The sequence below is a fragment of the Cololabis saira genome, chromosome 1 (assembly GCF_033807715.1).
Source record: "Cololabis saira isolate AMF1-May2022 chromosome 1, fColSai1.1, whole genome shotgun sequence".
NCBI lineage: Eukaryota > Metazoa > Chordata > Actinopteri > Beloniformes > Belonidae > Cololabis > Cololabis saira.
Genome location: NC_084587.1, coordinates 20,972,747 through 20,998,532, shown reverse-complemented (window position 1 = coordinate 20,998,532; position 25,786 = coordinate 20,972,747). Strand labels below are relative to the sequence as shown.

The 25,786-nt window shown below is 42.4% G+C and overlaps 1 protein-coding gene across 5 annotated transcripts in view; it reads left to right on the top strand.

Annotated features, from left to right (window-relative positions):
• Positions 1 to 25,786, top strand: part of bnc2 (basonuclin zinc finger protein 2) — a 168,468-nt gene that overhangs the window by 120,036 nt on the left and 22,646 nt on the right. For all 5 annotated transcript variants that reach the window (XM_061717718.1, XM_061717722.1, XM_061717711.1 and 2 more), the window contains 2 exons: positions 2,205 to 2,307; positions 4,975 to 5,210. In XM_061717718.1, the coding sequence (XP_061573702.1) occupies positions 2,205 to 2,307; positions 4,975 to 5,210 (339 nt within the window). The remainder of the gene's footprint in view (positions 1 to 2,204; positions 2,308 to 4,974; positions 5,211 to 25,786) is intronic.

Here is a 25,786-nt window from a genome sequence, read left to right as displayed (position 1 = left end):
ATACAATAATATAGAAAATACACTAAAAACTGTGGAATTATCTGAAAAACAGCGATGGAAATTTCAAGTGAGGTGACGAGAAGTGTGCAACGTGAATTTTGCTGTCATCAACTGGAACATATGTAAAATATGAAATTTTCCAAAAGCAGCTTAAAGATACCTGATTGTTAATAAATGGAAGTTTAATTTGAAAAAAAATAAAATAAATCAGTAGGACACAAATATACTGACAAATCTTTGGCCCCGGTGGGACGTTGTCTGTAAAAGTAAATGACAGCATCATAAAATGGTTTTATGAGCAAAGATGTTGCTGGAAAGACATCCCTTTTAGGAAAGGCAGAAAGCATGTTATAGCTGAAAGTATTAAGTGCATGTGTGGAAAAATGAACTATTTAAAATTCTGGCTTCTCTCTGATGAATTTGCCTCAGGACAGCCGACTCTCTCGGTCTACCCTGGAACTAAAAGTTCACATGTACTGTATACCCAGCGCCACCGCAGCCGTGCTGGCATAGTCTGCACCCTTAAGGGAGGCAACACTGAACCAATTTATTGTTCGTTGCTCTGGTTTAGAGCGCCGTCAGCTCAGCACACGGCACTCCATACATGCACTGCAACTGACACATGCCGTGTAATCCTCACACTCTGCGAGGATTGCCGTGGGCGCACCTGCAGAGCTTAAAAATGGTGTAAAGTCAAATAATCTTTGTCTCCTGTCTGGTTTGGTGTCACACTGTGGGGTGACGTGGTTAGAAGTGGTGTAATTTGGTGTTTAATCTCAGATTAGCCCGTGTTCACTTTGATACCTCTCGTTACTAATCTGGTGTCGACATGGTGAGGCGAGCGAGAGGGGATTCTCATAGTTCCCGTGGTCCTTAGTAGATCACACATTTTATGTGTTGGATTGTGGGATATTGCTCTAAGTCCACTGTAAATGTGTTTCTAAAGCGAGGTGGTGCTGATCGAGCAAAGAGCAGAAATGTTCTGGTCCTATTCTCAGCGAGGTGACCTTAATCGTGTGACGTAAAAGCTGATCTATTATGCTGATCCTCCTCTCTACAAGTGCTGATTGTGTCTGAAATTGTGAAATACGGGTCGTTAGTGCAGACATGGACTCCAACCTACGACCCGCTGTCCGTGTCACACCATTGTCACACCATTATCCAGTGAGCAAGACAGTTAGATGAGACAGCATATTCAGTGCAGATTATAAATTCATAAATGTTCATGAGCTGATAAGTAAAAGCTTTGGTGTGAGAGCAATGAGTCACTGTCACCCTGTTGCTCATTTTGTCTCTGACACAGATATTTATATTTACAGGTAAATCAGGTAAATCAGCATTTTCTATCATGAATGATTTGCACAGAACTGTCAGCATCATAACTGCAACTGCTTATGCAAAAAAACAAAACATCAAGTTTGAATAAAAACTAAAATCTATGAGCATTTTTCATAAGCAATGTCACTGCATACAGTACAATCCTTTAAGCCAATGAGGAAGCACGAGCGTTACAAATTAATCTTAGTATTGTTAAGAGGAAAATATAGCTATAAATATTTATTTTTCCACTGTTTTCTTGTTTTTCTGTGGCAGTTGTGTACATTTCTCTACAGTTGCTTGCTTTCTTTGTACTGAACAGCGTTTTTTTTTTACCTCTTAGCAAAGAGTCAGAATCAAGCAAGCTCATGTAAACTGTACCTTAGGATTTGTTTATGACGGAATAGGCCTCAGCAGGCGATGAATTTTGCTGTACTGAGTTGCCCTCGTCATGTCTGGACACTTAACCTCTCGCTACTAAAAGCTTTCCGGGGTCAAACAAAGTGCAGCTCCGGTGTTGAGTAATGGAGCCTCAGTCAAAACAAGCTTCATTTCTGTGTGTTCAGAAAAGGGAAGTGCAGTATTGGTTCACATGAAGTCAGCAATGTTACAGTAAATGGACGTTACAGATTCACACAGTGTAACCAAATAGTGATGGCGAAATCACTATTGAGACTTTTATCCTAATATTCTCTGCCACTTCTGTTGTTGCATTTGAAAACTCAGCATTTGACGGGCCTTGGGGATTTGCTGCTCTGCAACCTTATATGTTCTTTTTGTTTCCGTTCATCGCTGTTTACAGTTTTGTTTTAGTGTTCCTCGTCTGTAATCTCTTCTCTGTATTGTACTGGTGATTGATCTCGTCCCTTTTTTCCTGTTTTCTACAGGCCATTCGCTGCACACTGGTGAACTGCACGTGTGAGTGCTTCCAGCCTGGGAAGATCCACCTACGAACATGTGACCAGTGCAAACATGGATGGGTAGCTCATGGTAAGACGTCAATTCATTAAAACATGTGTATAACCAGTTTTTGGATTAAATAGAGGGCCCGACCTGCACATATTGAAAACACATATAGTCTGTGTAAAACATTATCATAGATGCCAGAAGTGTTATTTATTGCAAATCTTGTAGACCTTTAATGATTTTTAAATTATTTAATAGGGGCAACCCATTTTCTCTGTGTTTAAATTTAATAAGCAATTTTCTTGCATCCGTGTTTTTTCTGTTGCTTTCAAAGTCTTGAACAAACTACGAGATAGGTAGAGAAGAGAGAGAGAACATCTTATGAGTTTTACACATGGTTAGAAGAAAAATGGAGAGGAGGGAAGAAAGTACAAAGAGAAAGAGGAGGGGGGGAAGATAAAAGAAAACACCTGTTTGGCTTGTGTCCGCACAAGAGTGGGCTATGGGCCCTTCGCACAGGACCCCATTGACTATTTTTTAATCTCTCCCTCTGAACTGTCAGGCACACATCTCTCCTCTCCCCCACTTTTCATTTCATGTCGGCATTGGCAGGGACTCTGACAAGTAGTTCTTCATATTTTATTATGTTCGTGTCTGGCTGCGCCGCGTTGTCAGGCAAAGCCCTCGTCAGCAGGAAAAAGCCGTCCCAGGATCAGAGAGAGACCCAACCAGGTGTCACCCAGACAGGCGAGGAGAGGGGGGGAGAGGAGGGGTGGGGAGAGGGGTACAAGAGGGATGCATTAGGTAAGGGAAGAAAAAAAAGGGGGGGGGGGGACCGAGGCTGGGAGGACGAGTCGAACAGGTGTCGCCCAGACAGCTACAGAGGAGAAAAATATGACTGAGGTTGCACAGTAGGGGTAATAACAAGCCGACCATACCTTGTGATCGCTTTAAGCTTTATGTCCTGAGTTTTACCCTTCAGGCTACATGTGGACGCCTATCCTCCTGCTGGAGTTTGTCAGATTTTATGTCTGGCTGTAATACAATAACTCAGACCATTTTTTTCTGGTTAAAGAAAAAAAAATCATGTCATGTTTTCACCCAAAATGTATACATATATGCTGATCCTATGATTTCTTTACTTTTTTGCAGCGCCCGTGTTATCTACACGGCGCGGTGAACATAGACAGGAAATGTAGGGATGAGTGGAGAGTAGGAATGGGTGATATTTTACCGTTCACGATAAACCGTCAAAACAATTCCCCACGGTAAGAATTTGTCATCTCGGGGTAAAAACGATAAATTGATGACGTTTTTGTGTAAAGGAAGGAAGGAAGGAAGAAAGGAAGGAAGGAATGAGCCTAGAAAGAAAGAAAGAAAGAAAGAAAGAAAGAAAGAAAGAAAGAAAGAAAGAAAGAAAGGAGCCTAAAAAGAAAGAAAGAAAGAAAGAAATGAGCTTAAAAAGAAAGAAAGAAAGAAATGAGCTTAGTAAGAAAGAAAGAAAGAAAGAAATATATGAGCCTGAAAGAAAGAAAGAAAGAAAGAAAGAAATGAGCCTAAAAAGAAAGAAAGAAAGAAAGAAAGAAAGAAAGAAAGAAAGAAATGAGCCTAAAAAGAAAGAAAGAAAGAAAGAAATGAGCCTAGTAAGAAAGAAAGAAAGAAAGAAATGAGCCTAAAAAGAAAGAAAGAAAGAAAGAAAGAAATACATGAGCCAGAAAGAAAGAAAGAAAGAAAGAAATGAGCCTAAAAAGAAAGAAAGAAAGAAATGAGCCTAAAAAGAAAGAAAGAAAGAAAGAAATGAGCCTAGTAAGAAAGAAAGAAAGAAAGAAATGAGCCTAAAAAGAAAGAAAGAAAGAAAGAAAGAAAGAAAGAAAGAAAGAAAGAAAGAAAGAAAGAAAGAAAGAAAGAAAGAAATGAGCCTAAAAAGAAAGAAAGAAAGAAAGAAAGAAAGAAAGAAATGAGCCTAGTAAGAAAGAAAGAAAGAAATATATGAGCCAGAAAGAAAGAAAGAAAGAAAAGAAAGAAAGAAAGAAAGAAAGAAAGAAAGAAAGAAAGAAAGAAAGAAAGAAAGAAAGAAAGAAAGAAAGAAAGAAAGAAAGAAAGAAAGAAAGAAAGGAGCCTAAAGAGAAACAAACAAACAAAGAAAGATAAATTCCCGTTGATGACGTTTTTGTATTGGTATTTTTTTTTATCGTTATCGGGATAAATGCCAGAAATTATCGTGATACATTTTTTAGTCCATACCGCCCATCCCTAGTGGAGAGGCAGTCTAGTTAAAGGTCTAGTCAAACATCTATGGGCTTTTTAGTCCTTGTGATGTGTTTCCTCCGCTTTTCATCCACATGTCACCCTGTCCCTCTCCTTTCTGAGATCTACTCGGTATTTTTATCTGGCTTCTTAGACCATTTCTGCACGTATGATCATGAATAAATAACACAGCCCAGTCACAAGTCGATTGGTCTCATGGTGGTAACTGAAGAGAGGTAAATAAAACTAAAGATGCTAAGGCAGCGCAAATGTGAAAGAGCAAGAGATTAGATTAAATGAAAAGAATGGAAGATAATAACATTAATGCCACTAGCGCTGTCTGATGGATGTGCTACCAGCCAGTGCTGACTGTGCATGAGCCAATGAGGGAAGATCTGAGATGAGCGAGAAACTTGATAGTCATTAACTTTACCCCCTCTGTATGTTTGTGTGCTCTTTTTCCTTTTCTTCTTCCTCCTCTTGGCACCGGGTTCACTCGCTCAGCTCTGGATAAGCTCAGCACCCAGCATCTCTACCACCCGACCCAAGTGGAGATCGTTCAGTCCAACGTGGTGTTTGACATCAGCAGTCTGATGCTGTACGGCACCCAGGCTGTTCCCGTCAGGCTCAAGATCCTTCTGGACCGCCTTTTCTCCGTGCTCAAGCAGGAGGAGGTGCTGCACATCCTGCACGGCCTGGGGTGGACCCTCCGAGACTACGTCAGGGGCTACATACTGCAGGTCAGTGACGGTGACAAACACAAGTGAAAATCATCTCACGGGTCTGGAGTAAGTGCTCGGGCCAAATACTGGTGTTACTTACTCTTTGCCTTCCACACACTCGCACACTTATTTACCAGGTCATTTTTGAAAATAGAGATTATGTCCATAGCAGTGATTGCTGCTGCCACCGAGAGCAACAACAGCACACTCTGACATGGTGGTTATTTTGATGGGTGGAACTGAAAACACAACAGTGACGATCAAAGCCACTTCAGCCCCATTGCCCAGCCATTTTTGTCTAATTTTCCCTGCTGTTACTTCTACTTCAGACAGGCTCCTTTTCTTGCTCCGTCAACACTATCGTATGCCCCTCTGCTGGAAGAAAAAGAGAGAAAAATGTCATGCCAGCAAACTCTAAAACCACTGTAGTGTGTTTCCTTTCTCTGTCCTTCCATCCCTCCCCTCCCCTTCTGTCGTCCCTCCCAAATAATTGCAGTCAGACACATTTCTCAATCAAAGCTACAGAGGTTTTGGTGTTGAAACACAAACCAAAGTGTTCCTGAACGAATTAGTTAAGAGCGAGTGAACATGTGCATGTGGTTACCCCTGCATGTGTACTTGTGTTGTGTGTCTATGTGAACATGTGTTTATCTGTATGCATATATGGTTGAGTGTTACCATGAGTGTAAGTGGAACAGCATGGTGAGTAGTGGCTCGTTTGTATGTGGAAACAGCTTCTGTGAGTAAAGCGCTCACTCGTCCAGTTACTTGCACTCAAAGACACACTTACATTTATGTCAATTTTTTGTAAAATCTTTGCCTCTTAGAATCTCACTGTATTCGCAAACAAATTAAAAAAATGTATAAAAAAATATAATATAATATAATATAATAAATAAACCAAACATCAGAAAATATTCATAATTTTGACCACCATCAGATATTTCTTAATTTTTGAAATTGCTGTTGATAATATTTATTTCAATCACCAACTGTTTCATCCTTTTTTTTTGATCAAGACCAAAAAAAAAGTAATAGGAAAATTTCCCCAGTGAACTTAAATGAAAGGTTTGAAATCCTCAGTGTGAGAAAGATTTGTATTGAGCAACTATGGGAGAGCTGTGAATCCCGATAGTTAAAGCCTCTGTGTTTTTATCAGCTGGTTCTAATAGTCAACTGGTGGGAGCCCCATTGCTCAACCGCTCAGCCTCATGTCACGCTACTGGCTTAATCCTCTAGATCTCCTCCGAAGGGCTTCAAAGGGGCCGCGGCCGCAGAGAGGCAGCCAGTCACTTAAGGACAGTAAGCAGTCGTTGTACGGCCCTATTAGCCTGTAAGTAGCTATGAAATTCAATCATCTTCCCCGAGCCTCCGGGCAACGCTTTATGTCAGGGGTGTGTTCCTCACTACTACGCTGCGCTAAATGAGACATAAAATGAGGAGAACGGCATTGCAGACGATAGATAATAAGTTGTCTTTTTAATACTCGTGTCAGGGGACATTATTTGATGATAAATTACTGTTACGGTAATCCTACCAGTCAGGATTTCAAACGTATGATACCGATTTAGGATTTAAACAAAAGCATTTGGGCAGCAGAAGTAAAGATGTTAATTTTATTTTAATGATGTATAAATCGCTACAATTATCCAGATGAATCATTCACGATTTCAGAACTAGATGAAATAAATAGCCTCTTGCTGGCGTGTGTTGTACATTGTTTTGGTTGTTTACGGTGTGTATATTCTGTGGATGCTTTTAAATCCTAATAGGAAGACAGGGAGCTGACAGGATGCACCTGAAGCCCCTTTGATACCTGACCATATATTTATTTCTCAGAAATAGGCAGAAGGCATATGCAGAGGCTTGCGTCTTCATTTAGCTTCCTTCGTCCGACCAAAATAACTCGGCCTCCTCCCTTGCAGGCCCACCGAGTCAGGCTTGCCAATCAGCTGAGGTAGCAGTCGGCCATATGACTGCGTATACGTTCATTTACATCCCTCCGGTGCAAATCGCACTGCTTACATGCTTGAACATGAGGCAAATTGTGTCTGTGTGCTTCTCTCTGTAGATGTTGAGTTACATCCTTTCAGGTGGAGTAACCTGCACTGAGCTCAGAGTAGTGCAGGTCAGGATTACACAGCTCATCTGGCTGTGAGTGAGTGAGCCAAACACCTACATACCTTACATACACCTTACACTGATGCGTAAGAATAGCCTGGAACAGTCACTCATGTGTTACTCATTCATGGCAGGAGCATCCGTGCTGCCTCAGCACCGTTCTGCTTACCTTCACACTGCCTTTGCAACATGCTCGTATGTGGTGATGGCTACATGAGGGGACGCTGAACGGAGAATGAATTATTCTGCGTGCTCGGAATGATCTTGGATTATTCTGGAGACACCGATTCTGTTACATCACGGCGCCGTCTTAGAGTAGAATTATCCAGCCTTCTCATCTTCATCTCCACCTAAGACATCAAATCATGTTGCATTTGCTGTAACTCATAAACAGGAATTCAAAACTATTTTTGTCTCGCTTTGAGGATTTTCTGTTAATAGAAAAATGCTCATCAGCAATTACATGGTTAATCTCATTTATAAAAGTAATGAGTTGATAATGCCCGGCTAGTACTTTTTCTAATGTTTAATTTCCCCACAAGGAAATCAGATTTCTAGTAAGCATTTTTCTTTTCTTTTCTTTTTTCAACATTGTTAGAGAGTAGAAATCCCACGTTCTCATTTGTTTGCAACTGTTTCATTGCACCAGAACTTGTCATTACTCATACAGACGTCCAGTGTTTTAAGATAACATCTTGTAACATCTTAACTTTCTTATCTATCCTGAAAAATAAAAGGAAAAGAAAGGAAAACAGATGCGGAGTAGGTGGACAGCCCAGGGTTGATCAACCCTAAATATAAAAGAAAAATGACTGTAGCAGCTGCATGGTCATAGACTTAATTCAGCTTTGCTATCTGTGGTGCAATGTTTTAATAACCTATTTTACATGGAAAAATTGCAGAAGAGCGACGTTTAAGTATCTGAGAGCAAAACTGAGTGTTTTCTGTTGGTTTTGGTGAGTGTGTGAGCTCTCAGATGAGGTCCTGTTTGCTCTCTCGTTTAGTAATGACGTGCTTCAAAGGTCGCTGATTGTAATTTCGGTCCAAAATATGCGTTGCATGGAAGTGCAAAACTGTGCACCACCACCAGCTGGAGAGAGAGGGCGGACGAGTCGAGGGGCTCGCTTCATCCCCTAAAACCGTCTGTAATGAACAGAGTTTTAAGACATGATAGAGATGAAGGCTTGGCTGCTGTAATCCGGTGATAATTTGATTAAAGGGTGTCACGAACGTTTTATGGAACGGTATCAACTTATGAAGAAAAGGGCTGTAATTCTTCCCTTTTAAATTCAGGGCTGTGAGGTTTGGTTCAGACACTGATTACTTAAAATTATGTGTTTGTAGCATTTTATTTTGACCTTTTTCGCTGGTTTATTTCTCTCTTTTTCCCCGACTTTAAGTTCGATCCAAGATAATATTAGAAGAACTCAGACACGTTTATTTATTACAGGAATTCCTCGCTCTTCATTCTGAAGGGCCTTTCAGCTTTTCCAGTCCTCAGCCCTTCATCTTTTTGTCTTTCCTTCCGCTCCGTCCATCCTCTGCCCTGGTCGTCTCCAGACAGACCCACCAGATGCCCCCCTCGCCGCTCCCGATCCCACCGCTTGTCACTGCTCACTCGTCTCCCCAACGCCGACAGATGGAATAGCTATCAGTGCGGGCTTCGCTGTCTCAGCCTCTGTCTATTTTGTCTTCCTCTTTCTTATCCCTTACCGGGTTAGAGAAAAAAAAAAAGAGAGAGAAAGAGTGGAAAGCCAACATGTGGCGCGAAGCCCAGGGTTTTCCTGAGCGACATTCTCAGTAATGTTCTGTCCTTGTAGAACATTGGGCTGCCTGCGCTTTTATGAGATGTGGTTTTTCTGACTCCACACGGCTTCCAGGAGGCCCAGATGGAACCGCTAACAACCCCCACCGCCGCCATGCAACCACACACGCACATACAGTACACACCGAAACGGCCTTAAACCCTAATTGCACACGCACTCGCAGGAATGCTTATTCAAACTATCGGGCGCACAAACAGCCGCAAAATCACCCTCATCTACCCCACCGGCCCTCCGACGTGGGGCTGTGTTTCACAGGGCGATGGCTGTGCAAAGGGAAGCGTTTTCAGTTAATAATACGGTAAAACCGTTTCTATCTCTCTCGCTCTTTCTATTTATTTACTCACTTGATAAATGTGTTCTTTTTTCTCTCTAGTGAATATGAACGTGGGAGGAAGGTGAATTTTCTTTTTGGAAGTGTCTGAGGGCTCCGGGAGAGCCGTGCTTTTTCCCCTCTCTTCTTTTTAGAGAAAATACTAAATTGTGACTGCAATGTTGCACATGTGTACTCACACATGTGGAATATGGGATGTAATTACATGGATTAAGGTGCAGCAGTATTTTTGTAAGGCAGGAAACCATCTCCATTTTGCACGTGGGTCCCAGTAAAGGTAACACCGTTGTGGTTTGGAGAAGCATCTGTTGAGTTAAGAGTCACATTTCAAAAATTTCTGTCATCTTTGTTTCTTCTTCCCTTCTCTGCACTCCCTCTCTCCGTTTTCTGTCTCTCACTCTGTCAACTGTGAAGGTCACCATATCTCTTGATCCTCGCCTGAGAAACTTCCATTTTAGGTAGTCAGATTCCGTGCAGCAACATTTTTGGACACAATACCCCTCTCCAATCTCCTCCATACGGCACACTTGTAACCCCTATTTTCCTCCTGTCCTCCCATCCTCCTCTCCACCCTCCATCACCTCCCCTCTCTCAGAACCTGTTTTCTGTTATCACTACTTAATGCCTCACCCTGGGAGATGGACGGGGGAGAGAGCATTCTTCTAAGGTGGAAATTCTTATGTTCATATGGTTATGATTTGGTGGGGAGGTCAGGCTCGATTTTTGCTGGAAGGCTTACGGTTGGCTCTTCACCGGCCGTGCTGAGCTCCAAACACTTCAAAGACAGCCGGTGTACTGAATCAAGGTGAATCTCAACCCCACTGCATGCACACACACACACACACACTCACAAAACACACACAGATTCCCTCTGTTATGTTTCTAGGGGTCTCTTCTTCCTTCTTATTCCCAAACACCCACCTCTCAGTAAGCTCGAGATAAAAGGACTTGATCCGAGATAAGGGGATCAGTCAGAGAACGTTAGAGGAGCACTAAATGTGAGACATTAAAAACCCCACCATTTGATAACAATTTTATATTACAATAATTTTAATTACCAATAAGCACCACCAATATCCATTATATCATAATCACCCAATTAAAAATGTGCAGTGATTTTTTAAAAATCCGTATCCCTCTTTACTGTCGCTTCTCTCACAACTTGCAGAGTACTGCAAACTCCTTACACAAGTCCTGCCCATGCCAAATCCTCAGTCCATCACTCTTGAATCCTGAACCCAAGCCTCAAATGAATTCAAGCTGGAGAGGCAAGGTTATGAGCAGGTTACATTGTATGCAGGAATTTGGGGAATAATTCCCCTTATATTGCATTTGGAAGGTTGTCTGAATTTTACCATAGTTTTGACAAGGCCTCACAAGCTGCTGCTGCTCAAAATTGAGACAAAAATTGTAGCGATGAAATAATGATAGGAAACTGGTTTTTCTGCTTGGTTTTATGCAGTTTTGGTACATTTACCTTTTATCATGTGAAAGTTGAGAATATAATTTATTTTTTTCACACAAGTTTATACGCCTGACAGTACAATCCCAATATCCAGGGAGAGATGGAAACTTTTTTTTTTTTTTTTTCAAAATGCAACAAAATCCTACATAACAGACACAAGTGTAAAGGGATAGGCTGTCACCCTTTTCACTGACCAGTATCGGCGTATGGGGAAATTATTTTGACGCCAGCAAAATGCTCAAAAATGTTGGGAAAATGTATTACGGTTCAAGTCAAGCCCACACACATTGAGCGTATGAAGCCCCTCTGTTGTAAATCATACAGAATTATGTCTTAATGCTGAAATAAACATACTGAATCACTGCTGTCTCACACACATATACAAGTCAAACATGCAATAAGCCCCGATTCACACCCTTTTCATCACATATGCTGGCTTTAGAACCTGTTTGTGATAACAACCTCAACGGTTCTTTTTAGCTTTGCCACTTACTGTACAGTAGGACCCAATATCTGTTTTCAAAAATCAAGATGAAACATAGACTCATCTAATGTTCCACTGTCCTTCTACCTATCTGAGATGATCTTGTGCCTGGACAAACCTGAACTGTTGCAGCGTAGAGTTAATAAAAAGTTCCATCTAGCATCTAGATGTAGATCTGTTGAGGGACAACAACTTTTTCAAGGTACTTCTCAAACTCCTTGACTACACTGATCACAGTGGCTTGATGGTGTCTTAAAAATCACTTGCATCGTACAGAAAGTTAAGAAGAATCAAATCCCAAAAAATTGAATTATAAAAAGAATCGTATTCTTAAATATAAAATAACTAAAAGAAAGCAAAGGGTAGTGTATCATGAAATAACCATTTGCTGATCAACAAATAAATAGCATAGATAATAGATAAAAAGATAGCAAGAGTAAAACCGTATACAGTCACATCAGTTTCATTCAAGTTATAAAATCTTACCATCCCTTTGCCAGTTTTTAACCCTTTAATGCCCTCATGTGAAAGAGTACAAAAAAATAGTCTTTTTTAAATTTGTATTATGTATTGAAATCAAAAACACCTCAAATTTTTTATATAACAATTTCTAAATAATAGTTTTTTTTCTGATTATGAGTACATAATTACATACAAGACATAATTTGATGTACTTTCTTTTGTTTTATTTGACGTTTTCATTTTCTATTGGCCAAAGCTTTATTTGGAGGGGGGGTCCAGAGTTGATATGATACACTGGCATTCTAGGGTTAAATGACACTGAGTTAGAGGACAAGCTGGACCACACAGTAACAACATTTTATTAAGAGAATCACCGTTGGTCCAGGCTCACGGATGCTGCATCTTTATTTCTTCTGATGAGGCATTTGAAAATCCATCAAATTCATGCTAGGTGGCCACATACCGGTATATTTGTACTTTAAGAAAATGGTTTTAGAAAAAAAATCATATTCCATGCAGAAACTAATAAGAGTGCCAGATGTGTGTGAGCATATGTGTTCGGGGGGATGCTTTGGCAAAACCGGATTGTGGATTTCACATGCTGAGCAGTGCAAACATTCGAAGTGAAAATAATATGTTTAACATACATGGTCAGGTCTAGGAGCTCACATGGACTCCCTGAAGAGGTTTTATCAAGCTACACTCAGCTACTCAACACACACACACACACACACACACACACACACACACACACACACACACACACTGGGTAAAAGCACCACCTTCCCACCCATGATAAGGATGACTTCAAAGCTACAAGCCAATCCTACAGATTTATCCGAGATGCTGGTTTGATTCCCTGGCTGCATCTCTTCCCATGGCCCCCACCACACACACACACACACACACACACACACACACACACACACACACACACACACACACACACACACACACACACACACACACACACACACACACACACACACACACACACACACAGCCTCTTTTCAGTTTCTATCAGCTAGACTGTCCACTTCCTGATGTCTGCCTGTGAAGAAAAAAGAGCCACCAGTGCTCTTCTTCTTCCCTCTAATCTCTACTGGCATGTCACAGTTGGAATAAAAAGGAATATTCTGACTTTAATGGGGTGCCTTTTTCCTCCTCATCAGTATGAACACTTGTTGAGTATAAAGGGATCCGTCTATCTTTCTTTCTCTTTCTTTCTTTTGCGACATCTGCCTTTCACAGCATCCATGCCCCAGGATATTTCCCGCTATCCTGGTACAGCTGGAAAACTCCCCTGGAGGACCTTCCATAGTCTTCCCTCTATACTAATTGAAACTGGGGCTGGGCCAGCCTGTTATCAGGAATTTTTATTTACCAGCCTCTGTCCTCTATACTTTTCCACAAAGCCCATGTTATAATTACCTCCTCAAACACAATCCCTGTTTTTTTTTTTGTCAGCATCCCTTGCTTCATAGATCCTTTTCATAAGTTATAATATCCTGTCTCGCCTGTGCTGGGAGGCGGAAATGGCTTCTGAATTCTGAAGTAGCTTTTCAGGCGGCCGAGGGTGGGTTGCTGTTGCAGAGGGAAATTGAATTTTACTTCAAGGTCAGCGACACTAATGACAGTGTGGGAAGGTGCTGATCTCGTGCAGCAACGGTTTATTCACCGCATCCCACTGTATCGATCCAAATGAGAGATCCTAGTGCTACATTGATTGTCGCGCTGAATTGTTTAGGAAAGCTGTGGAAATTACTAGTGTGGTATAAGTAGTGATTTGGGACTCCTGGCTCTCTCTGGGGTCAGTCCTAGCGGAATGAAAAGAGGAATAAAGCTTTCCGATGTAGCACTCGTTAAACGTGTTGACAACTTTGACACAGAGCGAGATAGACTGCGTGAATGACTGAAACTGTTTCACCGTATCATCAGAGATTTTTAATGTAATTAAAATCCACATCCCTACATGGGTTGCCACTCACATAGATGAAGAATTTAAGCCAATCACTTTCATTTTACCAATGCTTATATGCAACAGTTACTTATAGGTTGGTGCCCTGCGGTGTGAGTAAAAGTGTGTCACTTCCCGCACAAATGGAAACATTTAAATGCCGAAGTGTGTCCTGAGGTGAGAGCTGTAGAAGCTCTCACTCATAAAGTAGCGGGGAGGCAGCATGTGGAGGAAATGAGCTAGGCAGACTAGTGGAGGGAGGGGAGGGGAGGGTGACATGCACCGAAGGACCTCACACACACACAAACCGGCGGGTATTGCAGTTGCAATTTGTGCCATGTCTATTACCGTCTTGTTTTTCATAGCGACTGCTGCTTCTTCCTGCTGCTGTTTATCTTTGACCTGTATTTCTACATGGTGCTGTGATGTCACAGGCCAGCTTACACTTTACTGTACCTCCACGTTGCGAGGTGGTGGTAAAAAAAAAAAGTTAAGCCGACCCCATTGTGAATCAGCGCCTTGTACTGCAACACCTGTGGAAGCCCACCACAGAATACAAAATAAAGTGGAAAGATAGCTGAAGAAATAATGGAGCACTCTGAGTTTAGACTACTCATGACAACCTGGGATTTTTTTTTGAGGGGGGGGGCAATTTTTAGATAGGTCAGCACCTTACCAGCTCACTAGCTTGTTGTAAGCCTCAGTGCCTTATTCCTCCCCTGCTTTTTTCTCCCTATCCTCTTTCGTTATCTCCGCTCTCTGACGTGCTGTGCTTGAGTGCCTTTATTAAGCGGGATGGCCTGTCACGGAGGAGTGAGGAGTCGGTGATGACCATCCCCGCCTTCCGCACATCCTCATTCTGGTCTAAAGAAAGACACTGCCTCTCTCTTACCAATTGGTCTGGCTTCACTTCACCTGAGACAGGAGGGAAGAGGTGGACGGAGGGTTTGAGGAGCAGGGGAGGAGGAGGAGATGCAGAGTTAAGGCTTCAGTCCAAAAGCTGTGCACTTCACTGTGAAGGACACAAGAAACTTCAAATTCCAACATAGGTCAGCCTGTTTTGAATGGTGATTTGTAATCTAATGGTGATTAGCATGCAATGCAAACTTTAAAGCTTTATTACTATTATTATTTGGTTTGTTTTTATCCTCTGCTATGCCAATATACAATCACTGCATCAAGTGGTAAGCAAATAGAATCAATTCATCCAGTTTACGCAGATGAGTGCAGAAAACGAGGCGTGAAGCAGCCACTCTCTATGTTTGGAGTGGCTAATTAGGAGCCCATTACAAAGCTCCTCAGCATGGTGCTATCCTGATTGTTTATTTGAATTTCACTAAGATGAAGGGGAGTGAGAGTGAGAGGGAGAGAGGGGGAAAGAAGGGGACTAATAGCAGTAATAAATGGATAATAAATGGATACCTAACAGAGAGAGAGAAACACACACACAGCCTTGGTGAATGTCAGCCCCTGGGCTGCCTACAAAACAGCTCTTGTAAAAGTGAGGAAAAAAATACACATTTCAACCGGTTCCATGCATACGCTTGGCTCCGTCCTCTTCGAGACTGTCTTATTAAATGGATAAGTGGCTGAGTGCTGGGACCACCAAGTGAGCTGTGCTGTCACTGGCACATTGCTCTACGTGGGCCGAGTGCTGTGGGCGCAGACAGGATATGATACAGGGTCACCAGAAATGATGGTTTAATACCCCATGATGCATGTGTTCCCAGCACTGACTGCCTTAGCCTGCCAGTGGCATTTCTTGGACTTTTCTAGTCCTGGATTTTGTAGTACAAGATGTAGATCTATGTTATTGGCTCCCACTTTCCCAACCTGGGTGTGTGTGTGTGTTTTAGAAGGTAAAGGCAATAATCAACAAAGACAGCAGAAGGGTCTTCTGAAGAGGGAGGATCAATAGACCGCCACAGGTGACTGACCTCAGTGAGCACAGACACATGTGCATGAAACAGACACATTTGAGCGTAGGTCTATACCGCCAGTAAATACTTGTAATGCACTCTGTGTATATGTGTGTGTGGTGTTCTTGTGTTTCTTACCTAATGAGGACCTTTTCTGATATAATTATTTACCTTGTTAGGACTAGTAGTGCTTTTGAGGACCAAAGCCAAGTCCAAACGAGGGAGAATAGTATTTGTGTGGTCCTTGGTTAGCATTAGAGTCAACGTGTATATTGAGAATAGTTTAGGGAAAAGGGAAGGGTGATTTAAGGGTTTGCTTGCAAAGTCCTGTTCACATGAGGAGGTGTGGATGCTCAATCGAACTCTGATGCAGATCAAAGAAGCAAATTTTGGAGAACCGAAAGAAAGATTTCTTGTTTGTCTTTTATTTTCCTTCCTTAATTCATGATGCATCACCTCTGCAGCCAAGGAGGGGAATACTGTACGTTATTCAAAAGGTTTGGTTCATATGACAAAGTGCTGTATGACAGAAAACTCGGACCAACTGAATATTGCAACCCCAATTGTACCGAGACCATGAAGTGTGAAGATGACCTAAGACTACACAGTTGTAGTCCTGATTTCCTAGTCACAGAGCTCCTCAACGGCTCAAAGGAAGTGAGCAGTTGGTGGCCGACACTTGATCGTTATGTGTGAACTTTCAAATACTCGTTTTAGACCCGTTGACACCTCGCCAAGCCATGCCAAGCCAAAGGCCAAGCCATTGTTGGTTATTAAGCCTTAAGATTATTAAACAAGCCAGATATATTTATTCATAAGGGGGATTTCTATTAGCGCTGCGGCAAATGAGAAAGTATGGCTGCTGTTTTGTTGACAGAATGTGGATTCGGAGGCCTGTTAGGTGACTGAAACAGGTGTCGGGTCGTCATGTAGTCTGTGACTCTGCATTGGCACTTAATCATGTAATGTGAATGGCAAAATAACTTCAGATTACAGCAAATCAGGTTATCAGAACAGACCAGCAATCAGCCAACTGAATGTTGGGTAGTATGAACCCCGCCTTAGAATAAAAAGAACTGTAACGGTGAAGATTGGGGTTAGAGTGTGAGTTAAACTATACACAATGAATGGAAGTCAATGCAATGACCTAATGAGGATAGCTGTGCACATTTCTGTATGTGTACATGTGTGTGTGTGGGCATTTGCACAGCCATAAACAACCAAGTATTATGTTCATTTTCAGGATCAAAGGCTCAGTGCCAGGTTTTGCTTTGGTGCCAGGCAGTGCCTCTCTCTTTCTCTCTCTCTCACACACACATATGAGCAAGCACACGCGTGCACTGTAAACAACCTTGATTCAAGAGTTTGTGCACAGGGACACACACACACACACACACACACACACACACACACACACACACACACACACACACACACACACACACACACACACACACACACACACACACACACACACACACACACACACACACAGAGTTGTACATGATGATCTGGCCTCCACATAAACAAAGATAAGAGCAGGAACGCTTAGCGCAAGGCCCCAAGAGGTACAAAGCTATTACTGGGAGACCACAGTCGCGTGGCTGTGTGTATGTTCGTTCAGTCATGTTTGTGTTTATGTAGTGCCAGTTGCACGGCAGAGATCCTCAAACAACAAGCTTGGAGTTTTGTGTACGGCTGCAAGTTGACAGAGTTGCAGCCCTCAGCAGAGCAAACTTTCAACAGCAAATGCCAAAATTAAATTTGAATATGCGTTAGATTTTAACCTCCTCCCTGGCTTTCATGTCAAGACCCTTTCCACCACTCATGGCAGTGTGAAGACCTTGTGATCTGACAATAAAATCACAGCAAGTCTCTGGAAAATGTGCCAAAGGGCCCTGACAATTTGACAAAGACTTTGTCAGAGCCATCGCTTCGCGTTAAGTATTCTCTCACACCTTTGTCAAGCAGTGAGGCCTGCTTAGGTATGGGGTGTGCTTTCTACTTCTTGATCCCTGACAAAAATCCAGCCTGTTGAGGTGACACAGTACAAAGCGTTTTCTTACTTTACCAAGCTGACAAACCTAATTACAGTGGTGAAATTCCAGGGATCAGTCCTAGATCAAGTCTCCTTAGTGCTGTGAGCTGTACACCCTGTGTCCCTCAGGAAAGGCATATCTCCAGATTCCACAGATTTCCCAGATTCCCAGGCTTGAACACTGAACATGTCCCTAAAATTCCCATAGTTTTATATTGAGAGCTATAAAGTAGAAAATATATGTTTTGCCTCTAGACGGTGGGGAAATCTCAGAGCTTTATTCCACTGTAAAGGTTTGATGTTGGCGATGTCAGTGACTCAGCTTACCTTTTGTTCATATGTGCATCAAACATATCTCAGAAGTCTATATTTTTCTCAAAATCAGCATTAAAAAAAGAAAAAAGAGTATGATTTAAGTGCTAAAAATAGACAGTTTCAGGCACTTTCTCCAACTCCCCCTCCCACCCCCTGTGCAGCAGTGGACTGAATTCCTAAGCATTATGACCACATCAGTTGTTTCAGTGCTTTGAAATAAATGCAGTCATTTTTTTCTTTTCTTCTGTTCAGTTGTTATCAGAGCCACAGCCTGACCACCTTCTCCCTTTATGGGCATGTTTTGCTAATCTTGCTACTGGCCTGTACGTTTTAAGTCAAAACAGGTGTTGCACGTAGAACACAATCTCATATTAGTGCAGGCTCTTTCAGCTCATACTCCTTCAAGGCAATGTTTTCTTTGCAGATGCCTTTCTCGGCCACAGGCCTACACCTCCTTTTATCCGAGGTAGAGACTTAAAGAAAGGAAACATTAAAGCTATTTTTATATGGGTTACATTTCAAGAATGACTTGCTAGGGGTTAGATATTCTTGTTACAAGCATTTTTCAGTGGTGCAGAAAGCCATGGAGGATTCAGCTGTTCATGTTCAGTGTGAGTAAACTCATTATTCCTGTTTCGTCCACTCTGCACGTTAACTGGTAGGTGAATTTTATCGTCTGCCTCGAAATAAAAGCAATTCAAAGTAAAAATCAATTTGGCGCATGACCCCAAAAAATATTTTTTCTTTTCTTTTTGTTTTTTCTTTGGTCCTTTCAGCCACCAACCTTTCTGCTTTTTCTTCCATTCTTATGTCTAAGGGATAGAGATTAAAGGTTCTTCATGTCTAAGGCATGAAGCACTGCCATCACTCAAAGATGAACAGTGTCAGACTCTGTGCTCTGTCCTGTTCTCTGACACTCAATCTGTTGGATACACAACATCCCCCGGTGCTCTTTGGCCCCTCTCTTTACCTACAACCCACTCGTACAGACACACACACACATGCACGCACGCACACATCACAACCCTGACTTACAGTCATAAACTGTTGTCCGTGTGCTTGTATGCAATGGATGAGAGTAAATGTGCGTGGACGTACAGCATGTGACCTGTATGCATGTCAGCAGTCTCATCAAATACACTAAAGAAGCACTCCTTTGAGACATTAGCCCATCCATTCTAGATCCCCACTCCGACCCCCTCTGATGAATACAGAAAAAAAACACTCCAAAACCTGAAAAACAAAATAAAAATAAAATAAAAGTAATGGCAAAGTACATCTGGCACAATGTCTGCACTTAAGTTTTCCAAGTATGTGTCTGGGGAGGAGATTTGGTGGGACGGAGTCGGCTTGGAAGCAGTAGAAACGGATGTCACGTTGGAAATTTATATGGTGGGGTTCAGGGAGCAACGGCTGTAAATTGACAAGTGATGCTTGTGAGCAGCATTGCCCGTCTGTTTCCCTTTCTCTCATCTTCTGTCTTTTTCCACTCATCTTTTTCTTCTCGGAGCTGTTACTTTTTACATCTGAGCACATCCCAGGCGTTATTGTTAACGGCTGAGAGACACAAAAACAAGCCAGAAGGCTTAAAGAGGGGGGGACGGGTCGCTCTCAGTTCAGACATGGGAAAAAAGGACTTGTATTCCCTACGTGTTATGAAATAGTGACGGACAAAAAATGTGAAGTACATCTGAAGCCAGTGTCTTCAGTCTCGGAATAAAAGGAGTGTTTTGCTTGGATGAAGTTGACCCTGGAGTCTTCTGGCGATGGTGAAAGTTTCACATGAAGGGGAACTGGACTACAACTCTTACAACATACATATCATCATTAAAACCTGTTTCTTTTTCACGAACATTAACTTTAATTTCAGTCATTTTCTCAAATGTTTAATATACTAATTCCCATGAGATCAAATGTCGAGTGTGATGGAGTGATATATGCAAACAGCATGTGTGCATATATCTGTGCAATGGCTTGGTTGAGTCATTCATTTGTATAAATGTCTCTAATGGCAGCACTCTTCGTTAATAATACAGGAGCTTCTTTTCTGTACCCTCTTTCCGCATCAAATCATTTTTGGAGTGACGGTCATATGAGCCACTACTCCTGACACCCAGAGAAGGAGGAGCCACCAAGACAAGAGGATGTTATACTGAAAAAAAGATGCAAACAAAACAAGAAGATAATTTACTACTACAGTTAAGGACAGGGGGGGTGGAAGAAATTTGGGGTGCAACAAAAGACTGAAGATAAAGGTCTGCGATGACGTAATGATTCCTCAAGTGGTGATTTAGTTTTTTGTATTGCTGAGAAGGAAAGACCATGCCTTACAGAGGAATAAAAGCATATTTAAGAATTAAATGAATGTCATGAACAGCAATAAGCATTTGTTTTAAAATCTGTGATAAGAGAATTTAGACTAAATAGAATAATAATGAATTTCAGATTAGAAACTGTAAAGTTACTACATCTACATCTAACTTAAAATCATGTTTTGGATTATGTGAAACCTGCTGACATGATCAAAAATATGCACATTCCCATGTTTTTAAGACACAGACAAATGTCACATGTCTGCATTTTCCTCTGCAAATTATTTCGACTTTAACTCTAATGTTTGGCATTGCCGGAAACTGTCGCAAAAGTGATGTTAGACATCTATAATATCTTATAAAAAGTTTTGGGACGTCACACCAGGCAACTGAATTTTAGCCCCATCTGACTCAATGTTGCCCAAGGACGCTTTTAAACTTCGTTGCGAGACACAGCTGTTTCGGATAAAACAGTTCTTCGGCAGTGCCAGGTGTTCATTCAAGGAAGATTTGGTTTAAAATATATTACACGCACACAAAAAGAAAGCAGTAAATGGAAAAAAGTATGTAGAAACAAATGAATATATATTGGGCTACAGTGTATACGCAATGGTCCAAGGTTATGACTATCCATGTGAGAAACATGTGTTGGCGTTTAAGGATGACCACAGAACTGTCGGCAGCCACTTACTCCACAATCTGACAAAGAAATTACACACCAGTGGATATTTTTAATCGTTGGAAATCAATTTAATTTCTCAGTGTTAAAGATCAGAATCGTTACCCTTGTTAAGCGAATCCTTTCCGAGGGGATAAACCGGGGCTGGTGATAGCCCCTCACGGTGCGAGCCGGTGCTCAGTCTGCCAGGGCACTGCTTCGGCAATGACATCTGGTAGATGGTGCTTTTCTCCCACCAGCACCGCCGCACGCCATTTGAGATCAGACAGATGCCAAGACCGCTGTGGCAGCTCTGTTTTGCTATGGGAAACATGCTGTCACATCTGGTCCTTTCAAAGAGAAAGAGACGTGAGGGGAAGGGATAATGCGAGACAAAAGCTGGTAGGAGGATCACCGGGGTGCCGAGACGCGAGCGATTTCACAGGCGCTTGCACGCACATACACATGTCACGGGCCCAAACATCAATCTGGTGTACCAGGAGCATGATGCCCCTTCAGGGTGACAGCATGATAAGAAGGAAGAATTAGACAGTAGCACTGGAGCAGCGTTCTATGTGTTACTTGCCACCCCTTTTTCGTCTCTTCCGCTCCCCCTCTCATTAACCTCGAGTCTGATTGCCCCCAGGACTCCCTTGTGCTAATTAGAGGGGGAAATATGTCTACGATGCATGCACTCCCGCACAGCCGCGCACACACAATTTTGCGCAGCTGACAGAAACGCTGCCGTAACTCTAGGTGTGAGAATGAAAGGCTTGTCTGCTATTGTGTTTCATCTGCGTTCAAAATGTGTTGGCAACCACAAAGTTAACCCCAGCAGGTGACGGCTAGCAGCACTGTTGATTACTTTTACACCGACAGCTTTCATCTCTGCAGTGCTCACTTTTTGATTTAGCCGTGCTAAATCAAGAAGTGAGCATTTGGTCTCAGCTTGACACAATTAGGGATGAACAGGATATGAAACTGTGAATTGATCTTTTCCCCCTTGTCAGTCCCTTATTATAGTAACTATTACCATAGCACCAACAAACTACTAATATAAGGATCTTTAAAATTCATAAGAAATGGAAAAAATATGATGAATGCAATTTTCTCATTTTTAAATGAGGTTAGATCTGCTGTGGTAAGATGCTCAGGAGGATGTAGATTAACAGTTTGCCAAGGTAATTTACTTCTCTCTTTCTCTCTCTCTCTCTCACTCTCTCTCTCTCACACACACACACACACACGCTCACACACTCACACACACACACGCTCACAATGACTGTTCCTGGCTCTTTGGCGAATTAAAGCCCACTGACAGGGAAGCAGTGCAGCCTCTTCCAGCGCAGGCATTTGTAATGGCACTTTGATGACTCAATTTAGAGAGCTTTTGTGTTCTCGGGAGCAATTTGTGAACGCAGAAAGGGCACGTCTCCTTCTTTTGTTTTACACGTTGTAAGGGACAGGCACGAGCAGACAAAAACACGTCGTTGGGGGTTGTACAGCAAATAGCCATTTGTACCTGGACTGGACCTTGGAACAACTGGGAAGGAGAGGAAGAAAAAGAGGTACGAAAAGGGAGGGGTGGGCGCAAAAGAGAGTATTTAAGAGCACTTGAGTGCCAGCATTGATGTAGTCGCCTCTCCCAGTGGACAAAACCAGCCCCCTCGGCACCATGGCATGATTTTTCACTTTAGCAAGCAGCACTCAGTACTCCTTCAGTCCCCTTCTTCCTCCTCTTCTCTCAGTCACTGCGTGCTTCAATGACTCCATCATTCCCTCTCATTCACTCTTGACTACAAGGAGCAAGAGTACACACTTACAAACACACACACACACACATACAGACAATATGACCCATTTGCCCCTCTGCCATGGGTAGTAAATAATTCCATTGTGAGGGCCATTAGCGATGATCTCAAGGGTTAAGAGGGGAAATGCAAAGACAGTCGGATGGGTGATTAGACAATAAGAAGATGAAATGTCTACTATGGTTTTGTTGCTTATTGTTTCGCAGAGCACACATTAGACCTGTGGCTTATTCATGAACTTAATGTCCTTAGCTGCTGTTATTAATTAATTCGGTCAAACAGGGACATTTACACAGATCAACATGCAAAGACACACACATTAGCTCCATCTCTCCCTCTCTCACATGTGGTTGTAGGTTAAAGTGCCAAAACCAAATGACCAACAGACCCAGTTCACATCCTTTTTTTGTAAATGTAAGATAAAGTTATGCAGAGCGTAAAGGGGACAGGAGACGGACAGAACTGTGCATTTGCTTTCATGTCGCTCTCTACGAGTAGTGGCTCATGTGACGCAGTTTTCCATTTTAGTCGAGGTCTGCAGCTTACATGGCAAAACCACAGACCTACCAGTGACTTAGCCTTTTAAGAAATAGTGCCACCAAACCGGAAAACCTCACTGGGGAGACTGACTCGGAGCACTAATTCATCTTAACGGTGTGTATATGCATGTCAGCCCATGAAACGTGTGACTTGTGTGTCTATTTCCCAACAGAGTCTGCAGCGAGTGCTGTTCAGACTTACTGGTCCTCTGAGTCTTTAGTTCAGCCACTGTCAGAGGGATCCTTGTATTTTTCCACAGGCATGTCAGAGGATTACACAGTCCCTCTGCTGTTACTCTGACCGACCCGCACACGCGCACACACGCACATCAAAGCAACTCAGCGTAGTGGCCAGCACTGTGTTTTCGGGGAGGACATTTACATACTCACTCAGCAGGGTGCTGGCACACAGTCTACGTGTGCCCGCAGGGTCTGCCCGTGACAAGTATACCCTCTATGTATAAATGTTTACTTATAAGGAAAGAAAATGCTCTTTGCTTGGTTCATGACTGTGAAAAAAGTTTTTTTTTAATTTACTGATGAAACACATTTTCTTGTCATCTGATTACATTTTATGCTGAAACATCTCAGATTCTCTCTTTGTTTTACTCGGCCAAAGTGCAATATATGAAGTCGGAACGTAAATTTAAAATTTTACAGTATGTCACTTGACTTCTAAGGAGATTTCTTAGCAAAACTAAACAAAAAATCCACAAAAAAGCCCCTATCCATCAGTTGTGTTTTCAACATTATCATTACACAGTAAAAGAAGGGATTTGGAGCTCTCTCCGATATAAAATGGTCTATGGTATCAGTTTGGCAGAGTTATACAACATTAATTATTAAAGAACTTAGGGACTTTGGCTGAAGGGAAGATATTGTGTGCATGAATTATCCTTGATCAATATATAGAGTTTAGTTGTAACACGGTTCCTAATTACGCCCCCATTTGACCACACACTCACCTCTTCTCCCACCTTTTTGTTTTCTTTTCCTTCCAAGCTCTGCACTCGTCCCACTCTTCACTGTTAGGTGTTTTGGCCTACACACAGGGCAACGAGAAAAGAACAATACAAATCGATGGGTTCACGCATTAACACACGAACACATGGCAGACAAGGTACAAGCTCCAGGACCTCTAACCCAAACATCTCTAGCCCTCCAGGTTGATCAATAGTCAGAAGAGAAGCATTAACAACCCATCACACTCTTTCCATCTTTCTCATTCAACACTAATCATTTTCTCAATGTTACCTCTCTCACCTTTCCCCCCTTTCCTTCTGCGGTGGAGAAGAGTGTATTTCCCAGAGCTCCTTAAAAATCCCAGAAGCCTGTATGCTCCTATCTCACCTTCGGGCCACAGACAGACACCCAGTTAAAGGCTATTACAATTGTTAGCTCCCCCCCTTCCTTTCCAACAAGACGCAGACAGAACTTGGACATTAGCTAATCCATACTTATTGCATCTGGGTTCCTCTTACAGGCTTGTAATTCTTATGGAGAGACATATTAGCGCGACAATTTAGGCCTGCACAGGTCTGCGAGGTGAGATGCTACACTGACACTAAATTGACTTAGCCGAAGCCTCATGGGATGTTGTAGGGCACTGTTGATAGCTGACAAGCAGGGCCCAGTCTGCATGTATTGAGTTTCGGTGATGGCTGTTTAGTTTGCAGCGCTACACGGAGCAAAGAAGGGGAATGGAAGGCGCTCCACCTCATTGCGTTTACTGACAGGAGCCCTGCAGACCACAAGGCTAAAAGGATCAATAGCATTGCACTGCATAGCACTACCAGATCAGGGCAGACCCAAACACAGGAAGATTGCATTACACACAGATTTAAATCAGGAGATGCCTGAATTGTTATCAACATAGCACAAACATATTCCGTTTTCACTTAAATAACAATAAGTATTTAATTTTCTGGTGCATTGCAATGCTATTGTAGACACACCCACACACACAGGTTATTTTTCCTTTTTGTGTGTGGTGAACCTGGACCTGAGCCTCCAGGTGGCCTTGCATCCCCTCTCTGAACAAACAGAGCAGCAGTTCGCTCCACTTCCCCCATGTCACTGGGGCCAAACACGGACATTGTGCGGCCCGCTGGCCTGCTGACACGACCAACCCGCCTGCCAGGGATTTGCTCCTGGGTCACGGAGTTGACATTTATTAAAGGAAGTTGCATGGAGAGTCTGAGGGAGTTGACAGTCCTCTCGTCACGTTGCACTCCTGGATTCAGACACTTGTGCAGCACACACCCGTCTCTGTTTCCAACAATAAAAGAAACAATGAAGCAGTTAAGCAATGTATGACCCCCCCAGGGCCTACTACAATGACAAAGACAGCTCCCAT